Source organism: Equus przewalskii, chromosome 18 (assembly GCF_037783145.1).
Source record: "Equus przewalskii isolate Varuska chromosome 18, EquPr2, whole genome shotgun sequence".
NCBI lineage: Eukaryota > Metazoa > Chordata > Mammalia > Perissodactyla > Equidae > Equus > Equus przewalskii.
The window spans coordinates 14138913-14165652 of record NC_091848.1 but is presented as its reverse complement, the minus strand read 5'-3'; the positions used below and the strand labels follow the sequence as shown (position 1 = coordinate 14165652).

Genomic DNA, 26740 nt, shown 5'->3' with positions numbered 1-26740 from the left:
CATTCTGCTTGCTGACTCTCCAGTTCCCTCTGAGAAGAGGTGCTCTCTAACCAGAAAAGTCACGTGCAAATTCACTCATGCCAAGAAGCCTTCTGAAAGATTATCAATACTAACTACTCAACACCTAAGCTAAACAGGAATCTGATTAACAAACCAGTGACCCAGCACCTCCTTTGGGGTCAGCTCAATCCCTAAATGAACTAAGTTGGCTCCTCCTGAATTAGATGTCCAAGAAGCGACAATCTGGGGCCTGCCACCTCCTCCAGGTTTCTGCAATAGGACTGCTGAGCGCGGCCTAGCTTGCGAACAGTTCTCCAGGGGCTGACGGGCTCTACCTGCTGCTGGCCTTCTCTGCTCTATTTCAAATTATACTTCCCTTGATTGCTGCAGTATTTATTTCATTCTTAGTCCACTATGTTTTACAGCTGCGTTGGCTCATTAGTCACCAGGAAAGCCAGACGTGCAATTCCTTTTTGGGCTAGCTGAGTCACATGTGAGGAAGATTCCTGGGAATTTCACTAGTCATAGGCCACAAAGCTATTTTTCTGGTTCTTTAATATATTCCCTACATGTCATGTCCGGAAGCTAAGCTAATGGCAGATTAACATCTATATATAGCATTGACATCCGTTTTTGTTTAGTTCAAATAAGAGACACTAAGCTTAGGGCTCCTGGTTAAGTTCCTGACAGAAGCACGTCATATTCCTTCTATACAATCCTTCTAATTGTTGATTTCTCCTACCCCAGATCTTAACATGTGCTTAGGTGACATGAAACAATCATGACACTGAATGTGCTATTGCTCAAGTTATCTCATTCAATCTTAACCTGCCTGTGAGGTAACTGACACTGTTTTTCAATAGAAGAAGCTGAGGCTTGGGGATTAAATTATTTGCTTGACTATTAGGGGCTGGCCTGGTGGCTGAGTGGTTAAGTTCGCGCGCTCCGCTTTGGCAGCCCAGGACTTTGCTGGTTTGGATCCTGGGTGCAGACACGGCACCACTGATCAAGCCACGCTGAAGTGGCATCCCACATAGCACAACCAGAAGGACCTATAACTAGAATATACAATTATGGGGGTCTTTGGGGAGAAGAAGGAAAAAAAGAAAAACGAAGATTGGCAACAGATGCTAGCTCAGGTGTCAATCTTTTAAAAAAAGTTAATTTATATTTAAAAAAAAAAAAAGCAGAGACTATCAATCGAGGCGCCTTTAGGTGAACACCATGTCCCTGATACATGCCATCAATACGAATCCATGCCACATACTCACAGCAAGACCTGAGGAGACCTGCATTTGCTCTGAGTAACTAGCTGCAATGGCACCAGTTAACACATCTGTATGGCACAAACTAAAACAACACCTGAGAGTAGAACTCACAAGAAGTTAAGTTTCCACAAATACTTCCTTTACAGAACTTATGGGTTCTAAAATCGAAAAGAAAGTTCCTGCCTGAGTGTGAAGTTTGCCCTTTTTCTCATGTTTTCAAGGAAAAGGTCAGATCATCCACTCCTTCAAACAGATGGGGCAAGCCTTTCTGTGTAAATCAATCCAAAGGTTCCTAATTCTTTTTCCTAAAAGCCCCTCCATACCCGAGACCTCAATCACCTCAATCCTTCCCTCTTAGCTTCTTCCAGAGAACAAGTCCCACCTCTACCAGATACCTCTGTGTCGTCTAGCAGAGAAGGAACAGGAGGGGCCATTAGCTCAAGTGTGCCCATGGAGGGGACAAGGGCAGAGCAAAGGGATTAACTCTGGGGTGGCCATGGGGTAGTGGGTGTTAAGCACTATCTCCACCTTCCTGACCCCACCCCACGCCCACTCTCTCCACTGTGGGAAACAACCTCCACCTTGAGAAATCTAGCATCTAGGCATTGTCTCACCATTAAAAAGTTAAGAAACTTTTCTCCTATTCATAATTCTGGATTAAACTAAAACTCAATTCATAATAAGTTCTTTTTTTTTTTTTTAAGTCAGCATGAGATGTAATACACAAATCTAGCAGGAAAAAAAAAAAACCTCTTCCAAGGCTTTGGCCCTACTTTCTGCCAGCCTTCAGGACTAGGACTTGTAAATTAAAGTGTAAACAAGGGGGCAGAGGCGCATTGTGATCCCAAAGAAATTAAAAGGGAGTGACGGCTCATCCAAGAGTCAAGTAGAGAACTGCTTGAAGATGGCCTTGTGCTTTTCGGATGGGGCACCTCCTGGAGGAGGACACAGTGGCTAAAGGTCTACAGAAATGCAGGGCCAGTTGTCAGGCCCCATTCTCTCAACACTACAACTCATCTAAGTCACCACAACGGGGGCCACACCTTTCCAAGTCATGAAAACTGATGTGTTTTGGGGGTAAATCCCAACTGATGGCCATAGCTGACAAGCCAGTGACACCTGTGTGCTCCATTTTTAGCTGCCCACTACCATCTCAGTCATAGTTACTTGCCACACTGATTTAAAAATTAAGGGATTGCCTAGTTACGATTATTAACGGAGAAAAGTAGGCAGCTGACCCTCTTGCAAAACCGCTAGTGAGTAATTTTCAGGGGAATCCCATGGAACAGTGACGTGCTGGCAATGACAATGAATTTAAGAGGGACGGTGTGGCAGCTCCCCCCACCCCTGTAACATGTCTCTGTTTTCTGCTCCCACCAGGGTCACACCCACCTCTGGAGAGCAGGGGGTTCTCGTGGAGGTCAGCTCAGCACAGCACAGCACTCCCAGTCTCAGCACAAAGGCCGCATGCTCCCCAGTCTCCCTGCTGCTCCTTCCTTCGTGAAGCGAAGGTCTTTTCCTAAGAGGCCTGACAGCAGGACTTGATGCCCTGTGATCTTATTCTACCAACACTTTTGAAATTCTACACTAACTGTTTTATTGGAATGGTGATTAAAAAGTAAACAAAAGCATCAAGTATCCAGGAACGCTACCCAGTGCCTTTACAGAAACAGCAGGTGCCAGGGCAGAAACGGGGCAGGCTAGTACTCCTGAACACAACTTTCTTCAAGACTGCGTGGTACCCGTCTCCCTCTCAGGCGGGCTCCTCTGTGCACCCTACAATCTTTCTGCCCTTTAAGTTTGTTTCTCTAGCCCTCTGGATGACAGGGAAGCTGCGGGTGCGTGGCTGGAACGGATGAGCTCGGGCTCCGGAAAAGGTTAGAGGGGAGTGACTCCAGCAAAACACCCTCTCCATCTCCTGCCCTCCCCCACCTTCCCCTCCATAGGGCAAGGTCTAGAAACAGTCCCCGGTACCAGGTACACCTGGCTCCAGAAACTACCAGCAGGTTTCGGGGGGAGAGGGAGAGCCAGAGCCTCGAGTGCTCACAGTTCCTGCCTATCAGATGATGATGTTCTCTGCTTGTATATTTGATTTTCTTCCTTGAAGCCAAATTCTGAGTAGCATGGGAATGGGGGAGGCAAAAATCAACCCAAGTGAGCTGCCCTCAAGAGGCTACTGATCCCCAAGCTAGCCCCAAATTTAGAAACACAGACTGTCAGACTGCTTGGTCAGAAACTTAACTTCTGAAATGAGAGGATGAGCAGGAATGAACTGGTTACTATTGCTTACATTCTCATTGCCAGGAAACCCAATGGCATCATTTTTTAATCTTTTTAGGGAGACTGGAAAGGAGGGAGGTATAACAAAAAGAAAAGAAGCTACTGGATGGAAAAATTTTAGAAGCACACGGCTAAGTTTGTTTTATTTATGTCTGTTCGAAAGTACAAGAGGAGAGCATTACATTAGCTTTTTCAGCGACTGGAGCAAGGACATTCTGTTTCCTATGTCATACGACAGTGTACAGTGCTGAGGCTCGGAGGGGTATGCTCCATAAATGCTGAAATAAACAGGAAATGAACAGGCCAAACAACAGTGAAAAGGATCCTAAAATATTCTCTTGTCAGAAGGGACAATTCTAAATAACCAGTTCCAAGACAGTGTAAACGATGTCAACATACACGAGCTGATGGGTAAACTGAGGACAAGGAAGGTCAAGCTGCCCATGTAAAACCTGGAACAGAATCCACATCTCCTAATCTTGCTGTTCTTTCAATTATCCTCAGCTTCCAGGGAGCCCACTGTACCTAAAGGCACCCAGGGAGTCCTTCACAGAGTTGGGGGTCCAGAATTTTTTCTAGAAGGTGAATATTAAGCCACAGAATATAAAAAGATTCCTGTGCTGGCAAAAGGCCTAAAGGAGGTGAGAGTCAACTAACCCGGAATTTCCAGTAAAGCTCCACAGAGCCAGCACCAGCAGGAGGCCGAAGATGGGAGATGCAAAGAGGAAAGGGGAAGAATCGAGATGGGAGAGAGGAAAAGATGGAGGGAGAGCAGGCAGGGGAAAGGCAGGAGAAGGCCAAAAACAAACCACTGAACTCTGTGATGACCAGTCCACAGTGCGTCCTATTGATTAGGAATGGTCATCAGACACAGCTTCTCTATTTCGTCTGAGGCTGAAGCATATTTCCCCCCAGCATCATGCCAGGACACTTTGAACCCAAATTCAGCAGGAAGGAGGCCAACAACTGAGTCACAATCACCATTTCCTGCAGCACCTGGGTTTTCCCGGGAGGTTTCCCATTCAAGTTCTCAACCTCTCTGACCTTACTTAATTTATGAGGCCATGGTCCAATGCAGAGAAGCAGCAAAAACACAGGACACACAAACACAAATGCACATACACATTGTGCCCTGACAGGGCATCTGAAACAAAAAAAAGGCTCCTCTTTACTGGTAAATTCTATCTTGATATAAAATCTTAGATACGAGCAAAGCATCAGGTGAGGGCAACAAACCCAAACACTTTAAAACAGACTTTAATGAAACTCTCACTCATCCTTATGAAAGAAGAGGAGAAGAGAAGACAGCACTATGTGCTCACAGGTCAGCTAGGTTCTTTTCCAACTTTCTTGACTGCCCATAAAATGTCTTCCCCAAGAGCCATAAGGGTGGTTTCACTTGTAATCAAACCACCTTAAAATGAAATCCACCTAACATGTAAAATAAAGCAGGTAAGTCTGAGATTTCACCACTCTGGACATAGGAACTATTCATGAGGATCCTAAGAACAATAGATCGTTGTCTTTGGTAACTTGGAACTCTAGCTGTTCAGATGCAACCCAGATGGGAAAACAGGCTTCTGCAGAAAGTGATCAAGGGCTCCTTTCTCACATCAAAATTTCATCATGAGAATTTCATCCAATTCCATTTTACATTTGGTTAAAATATTTTTTTCCATACTGGACAAGTCACTTTTTGCTTAAGCCTGTGTTCTGGATCTTTCAACCCCCCTAAAATTAAGTACAAGACTAGTTAACTTGTGTTTCTCCCCAAATTCGTTTTCTAATCTTAAAATCCTTCGTCAGTTTGCTCAGTCACAGAAAGACAGAATAAAGCAAGGGCAAATGAATGAAGAGAATTAAGATCTACAAGAACAAAAAGATATAGCTGCTTTTTAGAAATGAAAGGCTTTTGCATCCAGTGTTTTCTGCCTGAGATTCTGTGTGTAGTGTTACCAAGGCCAGAAATGCTCTGGGTCACCATTCAGCACAGAGTGGCCTTGAGAAAAAGAGACTTGGCCAGAGATACTATCCAAGGGTCTCTGGTGACAGAAACAGCAAAGGGGACACCTGTTATAGGACGGTCTAACCCACAGGGCCATCACATCTGGGTAGAGAGAGACCTCCAGGTACTGCTCCACTCTCCCACAGAGAACACTCAACAGTGTGACACCAAAGCACACACACGGCATTCAAGAAGAAGAAACAAATTATGCTTCCCAAGACATGGTGTGCTTCACTTATCAAAATCATCTATGCAGCATGGTGCTGGGCAGTCAGGATCACAAAGCTGTCAATTCTTAATACTAACTAATGGCTGGCTAGACACTAGGGACTCCAAAATAGATAAGACTCCGTCTTTTCTTTCAGTAGTATTTCTCGCAAATAAGCCAAGTAAATATATTTTAATGCACAATTCATTACACTACTTCAGTCCATCTTCATTTCCTTAGTCAACAACTACTGGTTTAAATTTTTCTCTACTTACATTTTTTTTCCATGTGTTTAGCATATCTTAGAATAAAATGGTATTTGTTCAGCAATTTTATTTTTGAAATGGTGTTTCAGATGAACATGAAAATATGCTTACCTCATCCCATTCTAAAAGGTAGTTGGTGATTTTTGAACCATTGTCAATTGGTGCCTAAAAAGAACCAATAAAATGAGATTAGAGAAAGTTGTTCACAGACGAAACTTAGTAGCTATCCACTTGGTTCAAACACAAGGTCTCTGCCAGTCCTGCGCTCTCCCCTCAGGGGCATAACCCTGGAGAGCTCCTGCACTTCCCAGGTCAGATGTTATCACAAACCAATCTTAATACAACGCAACTGTAGGGAGAGCTCTCACCATTAATAAATCATACCCCACAAACAGCCAAACCTGCCTTCCCACCACCTCTACCTTTATACTCACACCGTGTCCTACTTCCTCTGCAGATAAAACTTTTAAAAGGCACTTTAAGTTCCAGAGTAGAGAGACAAATAAGGCAGCTGAGAAGCACAGGCATTGCATGGGGTCTGGTGGGGTAGAGCTGACTTAGCTAGGTTCAGAGTCAAGAGTTGAATATTTTTGTAACTTCATCCATACAGTTTTTTTCTTTTCTAAGTACTTAAAAACGGAAAGCTTTCTGTGGCAGTAAGATTCCTCTTTTTTTAAAAAAAAAACAACTGAGGAAAAATGGGATCCCCTGGAGAGATTACCAGTGGCAATCAGCCCTTCACATGTTAGCAAAAAGAAGTTTCATCATTTGCTTTCCTCTTAAAAGCAAGCTGAGATCTCCTTCACCGGGAAAATGGACCTTGACCATACGAAGGGGAGGGGAGAACTTTGGAGAAAAGAGTGCTTTGCTGGGTTAGACCTGCCAGAAAGGGGTGCTGCAGCGGGGTCCCACAGAGCACTAAGGCAGTGAGATCCAGATCAAGAAGGGGACAGAGAGACAGGGAGAGGGAGGAGGGAGAGGAGGAGGAACTAAGAGGTGGCAGGGTGGTGGTGGGGGGGCAAGGTGGAGGTGGGGGAGACGGGGAGGTGGGCAAGGAGAGGTGGAGGTTGGGGAGGCAATCAGAAAGAGGAGTAGGATGGTGTCTCCCTTTGCACCAAGGCCTGGGCCTGGCTCCTCCCCAGGAAAGAGCAGGAGCCCCACAAACTGCAGTGTCCAGCCCCTAGCAAAAGGCAGCTGGGTCACCAGAGCTACACCGAAGCCAGCTCAGCTGTTTGTCACATGTGGTCTGATGTTGGTTGCTTAATATCAATGTTTAATTTCTTGTTCCAAGAATGGGTCGGTGCGTAAGTAATTGGGAGAACATATGTCAATCACTTATGAAAGCACCTGGTCTTGGAGGAGGCACTCAGGCAACAGTAGCTGTTGCTTTATTATTGTTAATAATAAAACATCACCAGAGGCTCAGTAAAAATTAGTTAAATCAATAAAGAAACTCTTCTCCCTCTCCTTGCCTTCCTTCTTCCCCTTCCTTCCTTTTGAGTCATATAATCTCTGAGTCTCAAACACAGATTTCAGGTCAGTACCATATGTTCATCTAAACTGTAATTTCGGGCTTTTGTGGGCTCAATTTGGGAGACAGGAGAGGCATACATTTCAAGTTCTAAATAACAAACAAAATCAAAGTTTTAAATGGAACCCATTTCTAAGATAAGAACTACTTTCAGGATGCTCATAAATCCCTCTAGAGAAATTGCTCTTTAGTAGTTTCTTCCGCGATATCCTGCCACACTGAGTCTCTAATTCCTTGAGGGTGGGACACTGACTTCATTGTTTGTGTCGCCCATCTCCTGTTGCTGACTAATAAGAATTTGTTAGATGATCTTGAGCCCTCTCAGTGTCTTCATGGATTCAAGGACATGTGGGTAGCCAGAGCATGGACCCTGTCCTTGTGCTCCCCAACTGGAGCACCGTGATCAGGAAATCCATCCTAAAGACATCTGAATACAAACTGAACTGAATGCAGAACTTTCAAGTTTGTACGTGACTAAATGGAACAAGAGTATGTTTCTGATTTACAATTAAATAAAGGGAGAAAGAAAATGTGAAACTTTTCTTCCTGATAAAACTTTTTCTTGAAGTTGCTGTTCTGCCTGAGACCTGAATTTCATCCAGGTTTGAAGCAGAGCATGTATCAGTGATTCCCAACTTTAGGTTTATAAGACCCCGGGGTCCCTTTGGTAATCTTATATTTTCCAAACAAAATGGATTTTAACTCTTCCTTAGCAAAAGATATGTTTACATATGTCTACGTGTAAATATAGAACACATCTTAAAATGGATGTATATGCTCCAAGGACTTAAACGATGATGACCAGTTGGGTGTTAAAACTCTGAAAAGATGGGGAATCACTGACCTGGATTATCCCTGGAAGCCAGGAAGGAAAATAAAATAGTTCAGATTCTAAGCCAGCTTAAACTTTGTCTTTGTCTAAATAACACACTCAATGTTGGCCATTGGCTACAAGAATGCAGCTGCCCACATAAGAGGGGTCTACAGAAGCCCATGCTTGTTGCTAACCACTACTCCCAATTGCTTTCAGCAGCTCCCTAGATAAATAAATCTGATCCTTGGTCTAGGAACAAAAGGACAAAATATCTCTTCAACAATCATGGATCTCCCCAGACATCTTATTTCTTTCACACATTAGTATTCTCCCCAAATATACCACAAATCTTCATTATCTCTACCACTACAAAATTTACATTTTAAACTGTATTTTAAAATATATAGAAATAATTACTATAGAGGTTGATAACACAACCTACTATTTTCTTGCAAACACACAACGATGACTAATAGGCAAATGATACACCTTACGGATCTCTCTTTGATAGGAGTTATTTGTAGCGAGTAAATTGTATTTCATGAAAACTACTATCTAATTCAGACTTTAAAAAATAAATAGTAATCTTAACTGATCTAAGGCCTAATTCTTAAAAATTAATGAAGTCTTAACATAGTTTAGAACACAAAACATTCCAGGAAGTTTTAAACATTAAACATTTCACAGTCGCCACTGAGAGAAGCCAACAGAGCCAAAACCTACTTTACCTCTAAACTTTCTTTACAAAAGCTTTTTACTAAAGTCCTCCCATGTTTGTTGAAATGCATTAAACCATTAGAAAGTGATGAAATTTAGGTGTCTTAAGTATTTATCTCACTTATAAAGTACTGCTCATGATCCTAAGAGGTACCAAATTCCCCCACAAAAACTTGATTTGCAGTTCCCTCTCCCCACTGTGGCCTAATTTTTATAGACATGGCAACTTCCGATATCATAATAATTTGTTTCACATAGTTACTACATAGAAAACCAAACACCATCACCAAACTGGAATAGTGCTAAATAAATGTTTCAAATGGCTACAGACTTCAGACTGCTCCCGACATGCTGAGATACCCACCTTCCACTGCAGAGTTAGCGAACTTTTGCTCCTGTGGGCCAGCTTAGGTGGGAAGGGACACTCGGGGGCGCAGCTATGGGTGGTGAAGCTGACAGGCTCGGAGCAGGATCCCTTTACGGAATTGTACATGGCATATACTCTGAAAACAAACAAACAAACAAATACAGTCAGTGGCAGTGGTCCATCACAGAAGACCAGGGTTATCATCTCAGCTTTGCCCCAGGGCTTTCCACAGAGGAAAATAATTTCTTATATAGTGCACATCATGACTCTGATTCTTACTTACTTGGCTTTGTCCTGACCTAACTATGGTCAGCATTTCCAGGGGACAATCATCCCAGCCTCAATGCATTCTCTCCTTCGGTTAATTGTCAGAACCACCCAGGCCCATTTAAGACAGGCAGGGTCTACTGACTGGAAAAGAAGATGTTAAATAAGAAAACATCCTTAATCCCCAGAGTCTTGTCCAAATATACATTCTAAAACCATCAAGCCACTCTCTGACTGACTATATCTGGAAAAAGGCTAAAAGTAGAGTCAAGGGTTAGGTGAGAAGGGACAAGAAGCAGTGAGGAGAGTCCACAAACTGAACAGATAGACAGAAGTACAAACAATGGGGTAGATACCATCTTTGAACTCTTTATAACACTGCAAAAATCTACGGAGAAATACGCACGTTTTATACATAGAAACGGGCTTGGTACCGCCAAGCACATCTCTCTCTGATTCAACAAAAACAACGTTCAGGTACAGTTTATCCATGTGAACATTTAACTCTTGTACCTGGTACCAAGATTAAAGATATGCATTCTACACATTAAAATGCCTGGCTCAACACTGAACATATGGGCCCGATTTCTCCAGAGAAGCTGTGAAGAAAAAGCATATAATGTGCTATTATAAAACTACACTCCTTTCAAATAGCATAAAATAGGATTATATGTTGCTTTTTATCAACTTCCTTTCTACTTTCCCATTTTTTTAATATTGGGCATTAAAAAAATAATTTGAAAACATACTCTTTAAAAACACAACAAAGAAACCTTTGCTGCCTAAAAAAGATGCAAGATTTCAGCTACTTAAGAGTTGGTAAATACATCAAGCCTTTAATTATTACAACCCTTTATGAGGTCCCATTAAAGACAGAGGAAAACTCAGACTAGACAGATGAAATAAATTTCCCAAAGCCACACAACTAGAAAGTTGGATCAATTGTACTCAGGCATGGAAATCTAACCACTGCGCAGGATTGCCTACTGTCCTAACTCATTCTGCCGTTATGTTGCTCTAAACACCCACAATCCATTTCCTCTCAGTCTATCCAATGAACATAAACACCAGCTAAAGATAACATCATCATGGAAAACAGAACCTAATTAGGTGTGTGATATGCAAAGTCCTTTCTCCTCAAAGTCCATCATAAAAAATGTAGAGACTGGGGCCAGCCCGGTGGCACAGCGGGTAAGTTCGAATGCTCCACTTCTCAGCAGCACAGGGTTCACTGGTTCGGATCCCAGGTGTGGACAAGGCACCGCTTGGCAAAAGCCATGCTGTGGCAGGCATCCCACATATAAAGTACAGGAAGATGGGCATGGATGTTAGCTCAGGGTCAGTCTTCCTCAGCAAAAAGAGGAAGATTGGCAGCAGTTAGCTCAGAGGTAATCTTCCTCAAAAAAAAAAAAAAAAAATGTAGAGAGGGCATACAAGTCAAAAGGACTAACAGACATGCCTACTTTCCATCCCAAAAGGTAAAATAGATATTTACTGGATATGTGACTTGTTTGCCTTATGGGAGGACAGGATGACATTGGATCCAAACAAAGGATGCTTATCGTTAGGACGCTCTTCACCCACCTGATGAAACAAATGCTCCCTTTTGCATTCAATATTAAGTAGGCATTTGATAATATGAAACTGAATGGTAGATTTGGCAAGACCATTTCCATGTATTAGGACAGGCTCACTGGGAGTAAGTTGCTTAAGATGAATCATATAACGTTCCAGACAGGGGGCAGGGTTCCAGTCTGAACTTTAATAGATCAGTTGAATTCTCCAAGTGGTGGCTCATGGGTTGCTATCTGGCCCAAGACATTTGTAGGGAGGAGGAAAGGAATATACTGTTTAAAAATATTACAGCCACCTATGAATTAAAGGATATTAGGCAATGATCATCACAAAAAGAGACAAGCAGACATTACGCATACTTAATGAAAGATCATGCCACTATCTACAAAATTCTTGCCAGAAAAACTGACCCGCTATCTGATTAAGCCTCTTTACTACATTATAGGAAACACAGAACGTATTAAGCAACACTTACAGGAATGCAACCAGCCTAATTCACACTGTGGAAAATTCTATAGGACACCAAAAAATTATTCCAACAAATTGCAAGGGGAGAAAAAAGAGGAGGGAAAACCTACAGATTAAAAGAAATTTATGAGATATCAGTCAAATAGAATATTCAGACCATGTTTGAATTACAATTATTACAAAATGAAGAAAGAAAACCTTCATTTTTAGGATGGTTGAGGAAATGGAAACAGTCTCTGGATTTAAAGGCATTAAGGAATTTATTATTATTTTTGTTTATTTTGGATGGACATGTGATGATGGTAATGTGGTTCACAGGTGAAGTAATATGATGTCTGGACTTTACTTCAAAATATCTGTGGGTGGGAGGGGGGAAAGGGGGGAAATAAGAACCAAGGAAGAACCAAGGAAATAAGAAGTTGGGTGATGGGTATAGGAGAGTTCATTAAATTACTATCTACTTTTGACTATATCTGAAATTTTCTGAAATAAAAATTAAAAACTAAGCCAACACTGAAAAAAAATCTGGACATCTCTCATTTGAAAAATGAACCTCTGGCTTCTCTTAAAAACTAGGAGTTCTAGCAACACTGCATGGTAGTAAGTAGCTAAGATGAGAGCAGCTCCCCCTTTAGATGGGGCAGGTGCTGTCCAGTTCACAGTCCTCACCACTCCTTATTGTCTCCTCGGCCCTGAGGCTGCTTTTCAGCCACCTTTTACCCAATCCTCTTTATCCACTTAGATTCCCAGTAGGTATCTCATTTTGCAATCACTAGGGATTTCCTGAACAAATTCAGACTCTACTCAGGTAGACCAGGTCCTAAATGTGCACAAAAACAGTCAACACTAAAAACCCATGTGGATAACAGAGCAGAGGAGGCAGGAAAAGGGCCTGCAGAGTAGCAGCAACCACAGTTAGTTATCTGGGGAGGTTCAGACTCAGTCAAGTTCATTCTTTCTTTTTAGTGAGATTCACGGAATCACAAATCCATACTTATTAGGCTAGAGAAACATAGTGATGGAGGCTCCTGGCAGCCAGGATGGGAAGATGATAGTCAGGACAAAAGAATTTGACAGCCCAAGTGAAAATTTGAGCCAGCTGAAGATGGACAGTTGTATGGGCCAGAAGGACTTATTTTCCTTGTGGAAATATAAATGTGCTACATACAGGACCTAAAGGTTTATATGATATCTAAGTATCCCATGATTACATCTGCCAATTAAAATTATTCAGTAAACAGACAGCAATTAATTGCAATAACAATCACTTCCATTTTTGCCAATAACTTCTACAGAAAAGTCTCTGGAAATGACGCTATATTTTCAAGAATGTTGCAATAATGTTTTTCACATGACGGTGATCATCATGTGATATCATCACATGTTAGAAGGATCAGTGTCTTAGGTTAAATAAATCAGCAAACAGTTCAGTTCGGTTTGCATTTATTCCAGCAAAGAAGAATACATTTTTCTAATGATATAATTAATCTTGTGTTGGGTTTTCACATTTGTTTCTGTTTACTGACTAAATGCTTATGAAACAGGTGCTCCAAGAATTTTAGAAATTTGCCTCCAACTTCCTCCAGCACATCCGTAACATAGTAGGAACCACAATTTCTAGTCAATAACCCCTATTTCATAACTCCACACTGAGCTGGGCAACCATATTTTTGGAAATTCTTCATCACATAATTTTTCTGGGAAATGCTATTACATGATATCATCTCTGGACAACTTCTTTGCCAAATTGTTTATGCCAATGACTGGAACACTGCTTCAAATTTTGTCATGAAATTGCTATCCATTCCATCATTCAAATTCCTGATTAGCCATCATTGACAAAAATATAAATTCTCAACTCCCACAGTAAAATGGTTATTTCAATGTCTGTATTAATTATAAAACTACCAATTAAAAGAGGAATACGCTTTTCTTTGCATATGTATAAATATTATTTGTATAAGTAAATGAATATATAAATGTTTAGGTATATAACCTTAGATACTTGAGTATTATAAAATAGAATGTTCTTTATTTGTGTGTGTGTATGTATATATCGGACTTTTTGCATTTCTCCCTCTTTCTCAACATACGATCACACACACAATCTCTCTCACACTCACAGACACGAGATTTTGTATTGGTGGTTTTATACAATACATAACACAATACTCTATATGGAAGCACTGTAAAACACTTTGACAATTACAAATTGATTCCATTTAAACACTCAATCAACATTAAACCACAATAAACAATTTGTATAAGAAATGGGTAACAAATGTAAAAGTGATGACTTTCACAAAAATTTGACCTAACACCTAAATTTTTCAAATCAACATAACAGAGGAGTATTACTTTCCTCAATCACGAGGAGAAAAAAAAAAAATGGTGGAACAGATGTGTAGCAGTGACACACAAAAATTCACAGCAAAAAGTGAGAAAGAAAAATATCTTTAAAACCTGACATAACTTAGAATACAATTTTCCATGTGGAATTTTGGCCTAAATGGCATGGCAAGTGCCAATCTAAACACCCACAGACACAAGACCTGTAGCACTGTTTCAAGGATGCCACTGGTCTCTTAATAAATTACTCCCAATAATAGTGAGGTGATGGCAAGAAGTCAGGAGCTGTGCTTGCCTAGGGACTGATGCCAAGCACCAGACAGTGCAATGACTGGACTCCATGATTGAGAGGCTGCTACTTATAAAAAGGTTTGTATATCCGATTGGTAAACTCAGACAATACTCACTAACAAGAGGGAGGAAAAAGCTGAAAATGAGAAAAAACATGATATAAAGATATTGAGCAATCAGTGCGCAGGGGATGGAGAGTAGCATAAACAAAAGTAACGAGAAACGTAAGAACAGAAGCCCAAGGTGAGACTTCAGTCCACGGTTGGAGAAAGAAACCTTTCATCGACTGAAGAGTGATTGGAATGGAGACTTCACAGGCCTTCATTAAAATGTGCCGTATCGAGCACTGGAAGGAGGAGGTGGTCTGTTTGGTGTTGCTAAAAGCAGTATCTCCGTTTTCATCATTGGCTCTACAGACTTCCACCAGGGCGACACTTTCTAAATTCGTAATGCACAAACAAATGAAAATGGCAATGAACATAACTGTTCATTTTGCAGCTATACAGCAATGGAATTTTTGTAGCTTCTGTGATGGAAATTTAGTGAGGAAATTATTTTCACACAGCTTTTTTAGGCCTTATAGGTGACTATTAAATTTAAAATTATATTTGAGGCTACTGTGTTTAAGAGCTTACATTCCTGAAGCAAAGACTTTGAGAACGTTAACTACATCACAAAAAAGAGATTTTGCTCCTTTTTTTCAGTGCCAAGTATAGCCTATCTGTATTCCAATAAAATAGTGAGAGATATGGTCAAACTATGCATGGATTCAGAGAATCTGCATTACGAAGTAATTTTTATTTTCAAGATGTGGAAAAACTGCAACGACTTTGGAGAAACAAAACAAAATGAACAAAAACAACATTTATACACTTCACAGGTTTATAACAGGTTTGCACATATATTTCATTTGCTGTCACATCATCTTCCTGAGGCTACTATGATTATTATCCTCATTTTATGAGAGCCAGTAACTCCAGATGTTAAGCTCTGTCCACTAGGAATCATGCTGCCTGGCCAAAGCAATTCCAGGCAGAGGAGGTGAAATCTAAGTAGACGCTGGAAGTGTTAAGATTCTTCTCCAGCTTGAAAAATAAAAGACTGCATAAAGAAAGAGAATAAATGACCCTTTATGGACTGTGGACTAGGCTGGGAAGAGACTAAAATTTAGACTGTAGACATTTTTATTAGGAGAGAATTTTTGTAGATATTGAAAGAGATCATGACCAAAGAGGGGGAGAATTTTCTCTCTGGCAAGAAGAGAGCTAGACCACATAATAGTTGGTGGTGCCTTAGGCTGGATATGTGTAGTGTACATGTGTGTCATACGCGCCACAAGTGTGGGGTCCCAGATGCGTCAGGAGAAAGTCCGGGTCCAAGACCTCCACATGGTACCACCTCATGCTCCTGTTCTTTGTGGAGAATCCATTAATTATTCCTTTTATCTGCCCAGAAGTTCAAAGTGTTCATAAGAAATGGCAGTAAAAAGAATGGATGATCAAGCCTTCTCAAAATTAACCCTTTGTAAGAAGGATTAAAAAGAAACAAATGGAAACAACAGACAGAATGGTAACTAAAGGGCAGACTCTTTATGATACTTACTTTTCTTCAAAAAGATATTGTCAGCTCATGAATGAGCAGGAAATTAATAAAGTAAACCTTTAGTAAGGCAATAACAATAAACTGTTAAAAGATGGAGAAAAAAGGAAACATATGTTAACAATGACTAATGGAGAACATTTACACGGCTCCCTATATGGTGTTACATTTTCTGCTTCATTGAATCAACCATTTGAAAGAATGGTTAAAACTACTTCTAGTACCATCTCAACTTCACAAATTATATAAATCTTTCTGTTTGTACAGACTGCATGAAAACTTCTGTACGTTTGGGATGAAGCCGACTCCAAATCCAAAAATTTTCATTTACGCAGGAAAAGATGGTTGCAATAGAGTTCATCTAAATGGTACAATAGCTAAGCAGATGTGCACTTTATGACAGAACATAGAACACCTTGCTCTTTTATGTATTGCTTTAAATTTAGTTCTAAACATTTGTGCAGCTAGTAAGATATTCTAACCCAAACACATCCCTATTTTCCTACCTTTGTTACGAAGAAAATTGTGGCATGGATTCTTTGTGATTGACTAAAGTTAAAACAGTCAATTCATGGCAGAACCAGACTAGAACTCAAGCTCCTGATAATTAATATGATTAATATATGCTCTTCCTATTAGGCTTCCCCAATACCCCTGCCTCCACTCCATCACAAAGGAACATGTGGTGTGAATTAACTTTCGGAAAGTATAATAAGGGATGTGGGCTTGATGCTTGCAATTTTATTACATAATCTTGAGATACACACATATATAATTTGAAGAAAGGAGAGAATCTGTTATTGTATATCCTATTAGATAAAATTAAAACTTCTGGTCAACTTAAAAGTTAAATAAAATTTTAAATTTAAATTTAAAAAATTTTACAGACCACATTCAGAAATCTACCTATTTGTAAATAGATGTATGGATGTATCTTTAAACAGTCAGATGAGCGCTGTAAAAATTCAGATAATACTTTCCTCCTCACAGGTCTGTGGATGGCTGCATTTCTTCCTAAGATTAGCTAGCCCCGCCTTCCGGAGCAGTCAGCAGAGATTCCAGAAAAATCACAGCAGAGATTTCAGACTACATACCAGACCATACAGGTTCACTGTTTTGCCAAATTAGGCTAATTCTTATCAGAGATAATGTGATATTTGCATTATCTGTCTTATTTCAAAGCCTATTATCTTTTAAGGCCCAAGGGTGTTCTTGCAACATGGGAAGGACTGAGTCATCTGGGCTGAACATACAGTTTCCATGCATGGTCTATAATAAACAACTGACACGCTTACATTGAAAAATTCATTTGTTTTATAGAAAGAAAATATTATACATTAAACCACACAGTCTGTCCAATAGATCTTGAAAACTATAAAAAATGAAAATTATTTTTTAAAAATACTTTTTCCAATTCTGTTCCGTGTTTCAGTTCCGTTCTACCACCAGAAGCACTTCTGTGGACTCCCCATCGCTCTGCCCTCGAGTGCAGGCCACTAGCGAACGGCCAGTGAGACACGGGACTGCAACCGCCAGCCTGACAAGTGCTGTGGACCCAAGACTTCCACAAAGGGCGCATGATGTATTTTAGCAACCCGAATTCTCCCTTGCAGTTCAGCTCTCGGATCCTAACTCACCTCACATGATAATCGGTTGCAGGTCTAAGATCTTTCAGGTTACATTCTAATTCTTCTCCACTGCAAAGAAAAATCATTTATTAGTCAATAATCCCAGTTTCAAAAGGAAAGCAGGTTTTGGATTCAGGTGTCACAGTCACGTACCAACAACGATTCAAGAATGATTATGTCTGATTCCACCATAAACCAGAAATAAACTTTCCTATTTGGTGTTATTATCTTTCTGGACTAGAAAATTAGATTCCTCTTAAGGATGCCATCCTAGATCTGGAAAATGGCGGGGTTCATCTTACTAATAAAATTCCAAAAGGTCTTATCACTTCGTAAAGTAAATATGCAAAAATAAGTAAGTAAATAAGCAAATTAAATCAATAGGTAGATAAACGTAAATGTCAACAACTGTACCAACTGTCAACTGAAGCCAGCTCCCAGACTCACCTTGGCAGGACTCCTAACCACTTCAACTTCTCAACTCTCTTGAAGAAATCTCCATCTGCTTCCCTCACATGTCAATACCAATAAATAGCTCTCATATACACATATGAAGAAATAGCCCTGTTACATAAAATTTGCTATTGTTAGTGCTGTAGGGTCAATCCTGACTCCTAGCAACCCTGTGTACAGCAGAGTGGAACCCTGTCTGGTCTTTTTGCACCATCCTCTCACCTTCTGGCGCCATAACAGATAATGCTCTGCTGCTATTCATAAGGTTTCCATGGCCAGTTTTTTCAGAAGTGAGTAGCCAGGTCCTTCTTCCTGTTTACCCTGCTGGTATCTGAAATACTGGTGGCAGGGCTTTCAACATCACAGCAACATGAAGCCACCACAGTGTGACAACCGCCAAATGGGTGGTGTTGGTCCCTGACAGGAAATGAACCCCGGGCCATGGTGGTGAGAACACCGAATCTTAACCACTAGACCACCAAAGCTGGCTCTTACATAACAGAAAACCACTGATATCATCACAAGTTGCAACTGAACCTCAACTTAATCATGAGGAAACAAATAACATAAAACAAGAGATGTTCCATTAAAAATCTTCAAAAGCTGAGGGGTGTGTGTGGGGACATGATTACATTTTTCAAAAATGTCACTGCCATAAGACAAAGAAACACAATGGAAGTCTTCTAAATTAGAGAAGGCTACAGAGCCATGACAACTAACTAGAGTATCTGCCCCTGGACAGGATCCTGTCCTAGAGGGGAAACGAAATGCTGTGACTCTCTTTAATCAGCTGCCACACTGGATGTGGGTTAAAGTATTGTAGCAATGAAAATTTATGAAGCTGGTAACCACTTTGTGGCTATTTAAGAAAAATATGCTTAGTTGTTAGAAATATACTGAAGTATTTAGCACTAAAGGGCCATGATACATAAAAATGGAGATTAGATGGAGAGGAGAGAAAAAGGGAGAGAGAGAATAACTCAAATAGTAAAGCAAATAGGGTAAAAAGTTATTAATAGGTGAAACTGGGTAAAGAGTATATACATATTCCTCGATCTCTTTATTTTTGCAACATTTTAAAGTTTGAAATTATTTCAAATAAAAATATAGCTTTAAAGTTGCAGAGTGGAGGCCAATGTCCACACTTGCCTGCAGCTCTGTTGTGTGACCTGCACTGTATCTTTAAAGTTGTTTGAATTTGCTGAATTAGTTTAACATTACGTAAGCTTATGTAACAATTCAGATTTTTAGCATTTCTTGAAAGAAAACCCAAAGAATCAGCAAATCTAGGCCTACATTCCCTACGGCTTCAATTTATTTTAGGTGAGTGGTGGCTGCTCCTTTCACATGAAGACACCTCACTCCCAACCTTCCTACTTCCCTCGCCTCTGTTACCTGTCCAGCCCCTCTTCACTTGAGACTAGCTCCTGCCACCAAGGGTCAGCTTGCATTGACAGGATCTAAGTGTTTCCTGGTAGGGCTGGGGGAAATGGTGCTCTGTATTTCTCTAAGGTCGCTACCAATTTGACTGTTCAAAATAGAACCGAATGTTTGTGAGCCAGAGCAAGGAGGCTGGATTTTACTCTGAGTGCAGTGGGGAATCACTGCCATGCTCTTACAGGGGGTGATGGGTCTGACTCAGGTTTCCGCATACGGAGGCTGGACTGCAGGAGAGCAAGAGTGGATGCTGGAAGGGCCTGAGGAGATGCCTGCAGGAGTCCGGGGAAGAGACAGCAGAGGCCCCACGGGCAGCGAGAGGAGGAGAGAGTGGCTTAAAGGGCTTCCCCCTCCCTTTCTCTTTCCCTCTTTTCTTTGCCCAGAAGAAGACATGTCCCCAGAACAAGTTAAGAATTAGGAACAGGGCTGTGGAGATGTAAGGGGCGCAAGAGTGATGCATCAGGGCAACGGGCAGAAGGAGAAGTGGGGTTTGTGTGATCACGCTACCATGGACTCAGGCTGTCATTCCAGGGGCCACTCACAGGAAGGCCAAACAAGGAGTTAAGACAGGACTGCCTTTCTGATTTCCTGCTCTGCAAATTGAGCAGCAGCAACAATCACAAAGGAGAAAGGACTTGACCCTAAACTTTTTTATCAACCTTAGAACACGGCAGTAAATCATATGAATGGTTAATATCTGGAAGTCCATAAAACAGAAGGGGATAATCCTTTATTCTGTACGCTAAACTTTTGACCATTTAAGAAAGCCTCAGAATGAATGCTTCAAAGTAATTTTCACTGCAGGCTGGGAGACTACCGTGGAGGGTAAGAAGTAGGGTGAAATGGAAGGAAACCACATTGTAGAATTTAGGAAAACAAGACTAGAAAAAGGTCTGGTTCTGAAAAGAGGTAATCACATGAGTGCATGAAGTATGCAGAAACCAAAAGTCATACTCACTTTTTGCCCTGACAGACATTAATGGGAAATTGTCTTTAGTGCTATACTGACATACTAACATAACTACACGGGACATGTCACCAACACCAAATAGCTCTACAAGTGTCATCTCTGATTGATAATTACTCTGGACAAAATTAATTCTACACATTATAATTATCACTAATTCTTAAAATGAACTGTTTAAAGGAAAATCTGCAAAGCCTTTACAGTTTTCCTTTGTTTTCTATTTTCCTTAATGACTTCAATTTCACAGTTGAGCAGCCGAGAAAAACACACGGAAATACACACTACCTGTAAATTATCTTGTATTTTCCATCTCGTCCTTTGTCTGATAAGGCGACTTCATAACTGTAGGGGAAAGAAAGACCACTGTGGGGTCCACACGAAAGTCCAACTGGGGGGGCCCAGGACAACACGACTGCTCTTGCCTGAATATTAGAAACCTGAGGAAGAAAAACATGGGACAAAAGTATTCAAATCCATTTCACGTGGATCAGACACTATTTCTACCAATAACATTTTTGTGATTATTAGTAGTGACATAAAAATGGCTCAGAGTTAATTCAAGGTAAAGAATTTTGTTTTAATCATAGAGGAAAAAAATCCTACATGGTGCTCTCTTGTCAAAGTCCTGATGTCTGAACTACAACTCCTGAACCATCCGTCCTTATAATGCAAGCTTTCATCCAAGTCTGGTGCAATTCATACTGGGTCCTCTAGAAACTAAGATAATCTACCATGTTTGGTCAACTTTTTAAAGGTAAAAAACTGAATGTAAGATTTCAATGATTTCTGTGATGGCCATGACATTGTGTGGAAGGAGGCATATCCACAGGTTCTTTCCGGCAGCCTCCGAGCTTTCTTGCTGTTGAATAATCCTTCAAAGCCAACACCTTTCAAACCTGCTCCTTTAAGTCCTGCGGGTTCCCAGGAGAATCTGGTGAGGGGAAATGGAACCAAGGCCCAGGCTGATGGGGTGGGGGGACAAACGTGTGGAGCTGTTTCACGTCTAAGCTCTGCTTTTAGCATTTTGGTTTAGCCTCTGCTTAAGACTTTATTTGAACAACGGACTCTGGGACTCTGAACACTCCAACTTCCCCCCTTAGTAGGGCCTCTCTGAGGCATGTTCTAAACTATCTCCCAGGTGTTCTCGGCAGGACTGAGCCCCCTCTGCCCACGGCGTCCCCTGCTCATGGACAGACCCTGAACGGGCTTCTCCTCTTTCCTCTCAGTCTCCACTCTGTCAGTGCTCCCCGGGGCACCTCCCCACATACACTAATTTGCACTCCAATCTTTGTTTTAAGTCTGTTTCTGGAGAAACCCAACCTAATGTATGGTCTAATTCTTTAAAATAAGTCTATCAACTGAACTTTAACGTCTTAATTTTCTAAATTATTTTGTTGCTCTCTGGATATTGCTCTGGATAACGTATCAAAGCAAATAAGAGTTAATGCAGATGCCAAAGCTTAACATTCATAGACTTTATAGCTGTCACTCTTAGGTTATGGATTGAGATATGTAAACTATTCAGTCTTTTTTTCTTCCATTTTTGTCACTATCTATATAGACGATTAAAATTTAACAAAATAATTTAAAAGCATAATATGGAAAATGAATATTGAATATCTCTAGTAGAGATCCCTGCATATCATTTCTGTTTCATACAGATACAGCATCATGATACATTTAACAAACTATTTAGTCAAACTCCTACTGCTCCTTCAAGACCCCAGCCAGGCCTCACTGTCCCCAGGCAGCCTTCCATGAAGCATTTCACCCATCATCACATCTCTGTTCCACAGCACCTTGTTGCTATCTTTACCATTGCTAATCATGTTTATAGCATGTCTGCCTTCCCCACTGGGCTTTGAGACTCCCTAAGTACAGGGCCCAAGTCATATTTAACTGTGTGAGTAGTGTTTGCTTAGTACATTTTTGTTTTTTTTGCTTTTGTTTGTTTTAGAGGAAGATTAGCCCTGAGCTAACATCTGCTGCCAATCCTCCTCTTTTTTGCTGAGGAAGACTGACCCTGAGCTAACATCCATGCCCATCTTCCTTTACTTTATACGTGGGACACCTACCACAGCATGGCTTTTTACCAAGCAGTGCCATGTCCACACCCAGGATCCAAACCGGTGAACCACAGGCCGCCAAAGCGGAACGTGTGCATTTAACCGCTGTGCCACTGGGCTGGCAGATAAATTTTTGTTGAATGAAAAATAAAAACCGAAGGGAATAAGATAGTCTGAATTTCTGATACAGGCAACACAGAGGATGAGAGGATGGCAGACCAGCATTACACACCTCTTTAAAAAATCTGAGAAGACGCTGTTATAGAATCAAATTGCACCCTTCCTGCTACGGCTCCAGATAAGCACTTCCTTGTCCACCACACCTCCTGCGCCATGACGCTGTAACACCCCTGCATGGTGCCATCCCCTCTCGCACCCCTGTCACTTAGCTTTTGACTTTCTCTGCTTTCTTGGCTTTAACAAACTTCTTTTAGGCCCAGTTCAAATTCGGCCTTTGTTCATTCATTTCATCATCATCTCTCACCCTGCGAGGGGCTGTGGACACAAAGACGATGAAGATATGACTTTTGCCCTCAAGGAGCTCCAGCCTGGTGAAGAGAGACAGACGTGTGAGGGCCCCATACAGAGGGACCCACAGCAGCCTGAGACCAATCCAGGAAAGGTTTCTGTGCTGTCCTGCCTGGCCCCCGGCTCAGAACCAATCACTGTTTCCTTTGTGCTCCAGCCATACTTTGCTGGTACCTGTGTTTGGCACTCATCTCATTAGACTGTGCTTCACCTGGCTATTTCTGTGCTGTTCTCCCGACTAGATTTTAAGGCAGCATTTCTACCATGTACACCAGCGTGTTTGCTGAATTCCCTCACATACCATTGATGAGTAATCTTGAGGTACTGGGTATTATATTTGATTTTTAACTTAAGAAGAGATATTTTGCTACAAAGAGTTCAGTTTATAATTAAAAAGTAGGCTGATTAGGTACTGGGAAATATTCAATTGATGTGATAAATGGCTGCTGTGAACAATTCCAAGAAAATAGTGTGTAATAACACTGATTCTATGAATGGCAGTATGAAATAACATCACATCTCAAAATAGTTCAAATGCTAGTGCTTTAGATATTAAACAAGCATCCACAAATTCACATCCCTTTAAATGCTATCCTTTGCATCAGCTGTTAAGAATTTACTCCTAATGCGGCCGGCCCCATGGCCAAGTGGTTAAGTTTGCTTGCTCTGTTTCGGTGGCCCAGGGTTTTGCTAGTTCGAATCCTGGGCACGGACATGGCACTGCTCATCAAGCCATGCTGAGGTGGCATCCCACATGTCACAACTAGAAGGACCCACAACTAAAAATGCACAACTATGTACCGGGGGGCTTGGGGGAAGAAAAAGGAAAATTTTAAAAAATTAAAAAAGAAAAAAGAAAAAAAGAATTTACTCCTAAGAGTTCTCATCACAAGGAGAATTTTTTTTCTTCGCTTTACACTGTATCTATATGAAATGGTGGATGCTAGCTGAATCTATTGTGATAACCATTTGACAATATATGTAAACCAAACAAAAAAAAGAATTTACTTTTTTCCTTTAGGACTTGATTAAATTATTACTTAACTGGACAATGATGTAACACTTGAAGCATCAACTAAAATAAAGTTCACGTTTTCTCTAGATTCCCGGAGTGAGCCGTAAGGAGGCAACCTGTCATCAGAACACAGATCTCTGTGCAAAGGCATTCTTCCGAGGGCCCAGCCTATCAGAAGTGCACATTGAGAACTCAGCATCCTTATCAAAGGACAGCGGCTTTTCCTTTGGGCTAAGCAGCCTGCCACCTTGATGGCCCCCCCAGTTCTGGGGCCAATGGCCTCCTGTGCTCCAGCTCCCTCCCTTCCAGACTCCTGGGCCTCAGGTTTCCTTTCTTTAGGCATTGGAATCCTGAGAGAAAGAGCGCTTTGTCTCTGTTAGATCTTGGAACTCACTTCCATTTCAAGGCCAATGCCAGGAAATTACACGGTGCCTTTCAAAAGAATGTCACGTAAAGGGGAATCCTCAGCACTAGATGCATTTACCACAAGTGTCCAGGGAGGTGATAAACCTGAGAGACGCAGAACTCTAGGAACTCTGGCTGGATTCAAGCCTATTTCAGAGCGATAGCACCCTTACAGGAGCTTCCTTTTGCAAGTAGCTCTCTCTGTGGCGAAACTCTCACCCGCAGCGACCACTGGACTGAACCAGGGCACAGCTAATCTGATCATCACAATGATCCTCATGGCTGTTATCCAAAAAACGAAGTTTAGAAACTACAAAACTGACTGACTTCCTGATGTTTAATTATTCTGCCGTAAACAGAAGTCAATCTCCTTTGTAATGGTGATAAAAGCGGTGACTTCCATTACAAAATTATTGGACAAGACCCAGTTTGACATTTGTCTCGGCACTAGCGACATAAAAGAGTCTGTTGTATAGGTTACCAGTGTTAGTCTGTATAGAAATTATCCAAACTGCTTTGAAGCATCTTGAAGGACTCATAAAACTGCCATCTACTTCTAAATAATCACATACTGATTAGGAATCATTCTTGTCTGTGTATTAAATAAAGATTCCAACTTGAGAATAGTTACCAGTTAAAAGTATATATATATACGTGTACATACACACTCTGAAATGGTAAAACTGCATTACCTTGTAGCTATTTGAAATGTAATTCTTAGCTCTCTTTCTCCTTGTCCCCTTCTCTCCTGCTCATCCCAGGACCTTAGCACTATCCTGTAAAGTTTTACTGTCTTGATTTTCAGACTGTATCGTCTGCAAATGAGATCCGTTATCTGGATCACAACACCATTTACTCTCATAAAGTTACTAAATTGTTACTCCCGCTTTCAAAAATATTTCTATGTTTGTATGTAGGTCTTCTAAATTTGGTCTGGTCTTTGCATTTAACTACGTGGGAGGCCTGTGATCCAATTAGGAAACACTACCACAAAAATACTGGCTCCATTTCAAAAGTACCATCATGAAAAACAGTAACACAAGGGAAAATTAAAAAGGAAAAGGCCAAAAAGATTATTTCAAAGAAAAGAAACCCTCAAATCTAGGAATTTCGCCATCATCTGTCTCTATAATTTCTTAAGCGCTAAGAACCTCAAATCTGTTTCCAGATACACTGTGGCTTATCTTTCAAGGAATTACTTCTCATAGGGACAGTTGTTTCTCTTCGGTCAGTTTACTCACTTCTGGAATCAACAAATCAATTGTTTCTACAAGCAAAACATTGGTGGATGGAAAAAATGCAGAACTACCATTTACATCCTGAAAATAAACAGCCCAGAAGTATGTCAAAGACCAGACGGAGCACCACCGTCTGAGCAGGTTAAACCGCAGCAGGTTGGATGGAGGTGGCTGGTTCTAAGAGAGGCTAATTCCTAAACGTGTAGAATACTATCAAGTTTATTTCTCTGTTACAGCGGTGGCTGTGTGAGTATGTCCCCAGGGCACCTGTTGAGGTCTCAAGACAAATACCTCGTATACTTGTACCCTGTTTTACTCAATGACTAAGTATTTGGATCTTTATGGTATCTGGGTTTCTGGAGAGTAAATGACTTGCTTAATTCAGGGTGCCCTAAGTTCCAGAAAGATGACTGGAATCGTAAGTCCTCAATACTGCTTCTACCCCTAAAACAAATCATCTCCAAAATTTCAGAGAAAAATAGATGCCTTTTATTTAGAGGTGTTACCACATGTGGCTGAAAGAAAAACAAATTAAGAAGAACAATCCTTTATACAACTGTGTGCTGAACTTTCAGCAGCTCTGCCGCTTTCCCTGGAAGGCGGCCAGACACTCCTCCTTCCAGTTCCAGAGTGTAGCAGGAGCTTCCCTTTTGCCTACTGATATGCTATCAATGATAGAGAAATACTCCATTCCAAGTGCTCTATAAATAGTACATAATTTACATCGCAGATAGTCACAGGTGGTATTTATTATCCTATCTTTCAAAGATGAGGAAACCGAGGCCCAGGGAGGTTATGTAACTCACCCAAGGTCACAGAGACACTTAATGGCCATGCTGGGCCCCAAGCCAGAGGGTCAGACTGCACAGCACAGGCCTTTACCCTCCATGCTGCTGCCTCAAAATCTGGCACCGGCTGGACCCACATTCCACCATGCTGGCCAAGCCTCATCTGTGGCTGGCCGGCCTCAGGCATTTGTCTCACCTGCCAGAACCTAG

At 41.2% G+C, this 26740-nt stretch overlaps 1 protein-coding gene across 10 annotated transcripts in view; it reads right to left on the bottom strand.

The window, feature by feature from the left end:
• The window catches only part of FNDC3B (fibronectin type III domain containing 3B), a 357265-nt gene that overhangs the window by 101496 nt on the left and 229029 nt on the right, over positions 1-26740 (bottom strand). For all 10 annotated transcript variants that reach the window (XM_070583136.1, XM_070583131.1, XM_008512875.2 and 7 more), the window contains exons 8-11: positions 20776-20927; positions 17643-17702; positions 9454-9592; positions 6139-6192 (exon numbers count right to left, since the gene is read on the bottom strand). In XM_070583136.1, coding sequence (XP_070439237.1) covers positions 6139-6192; positions 9454-9592; positions 17643-17702; positions 20776-20927 — 405 coding nt within the window. The remainder of the gene's footprint in view (positions 1-6138; positions 6193-9453; positions 9593-17642; positions 17703-20775; positions 20928-26740) is intronic.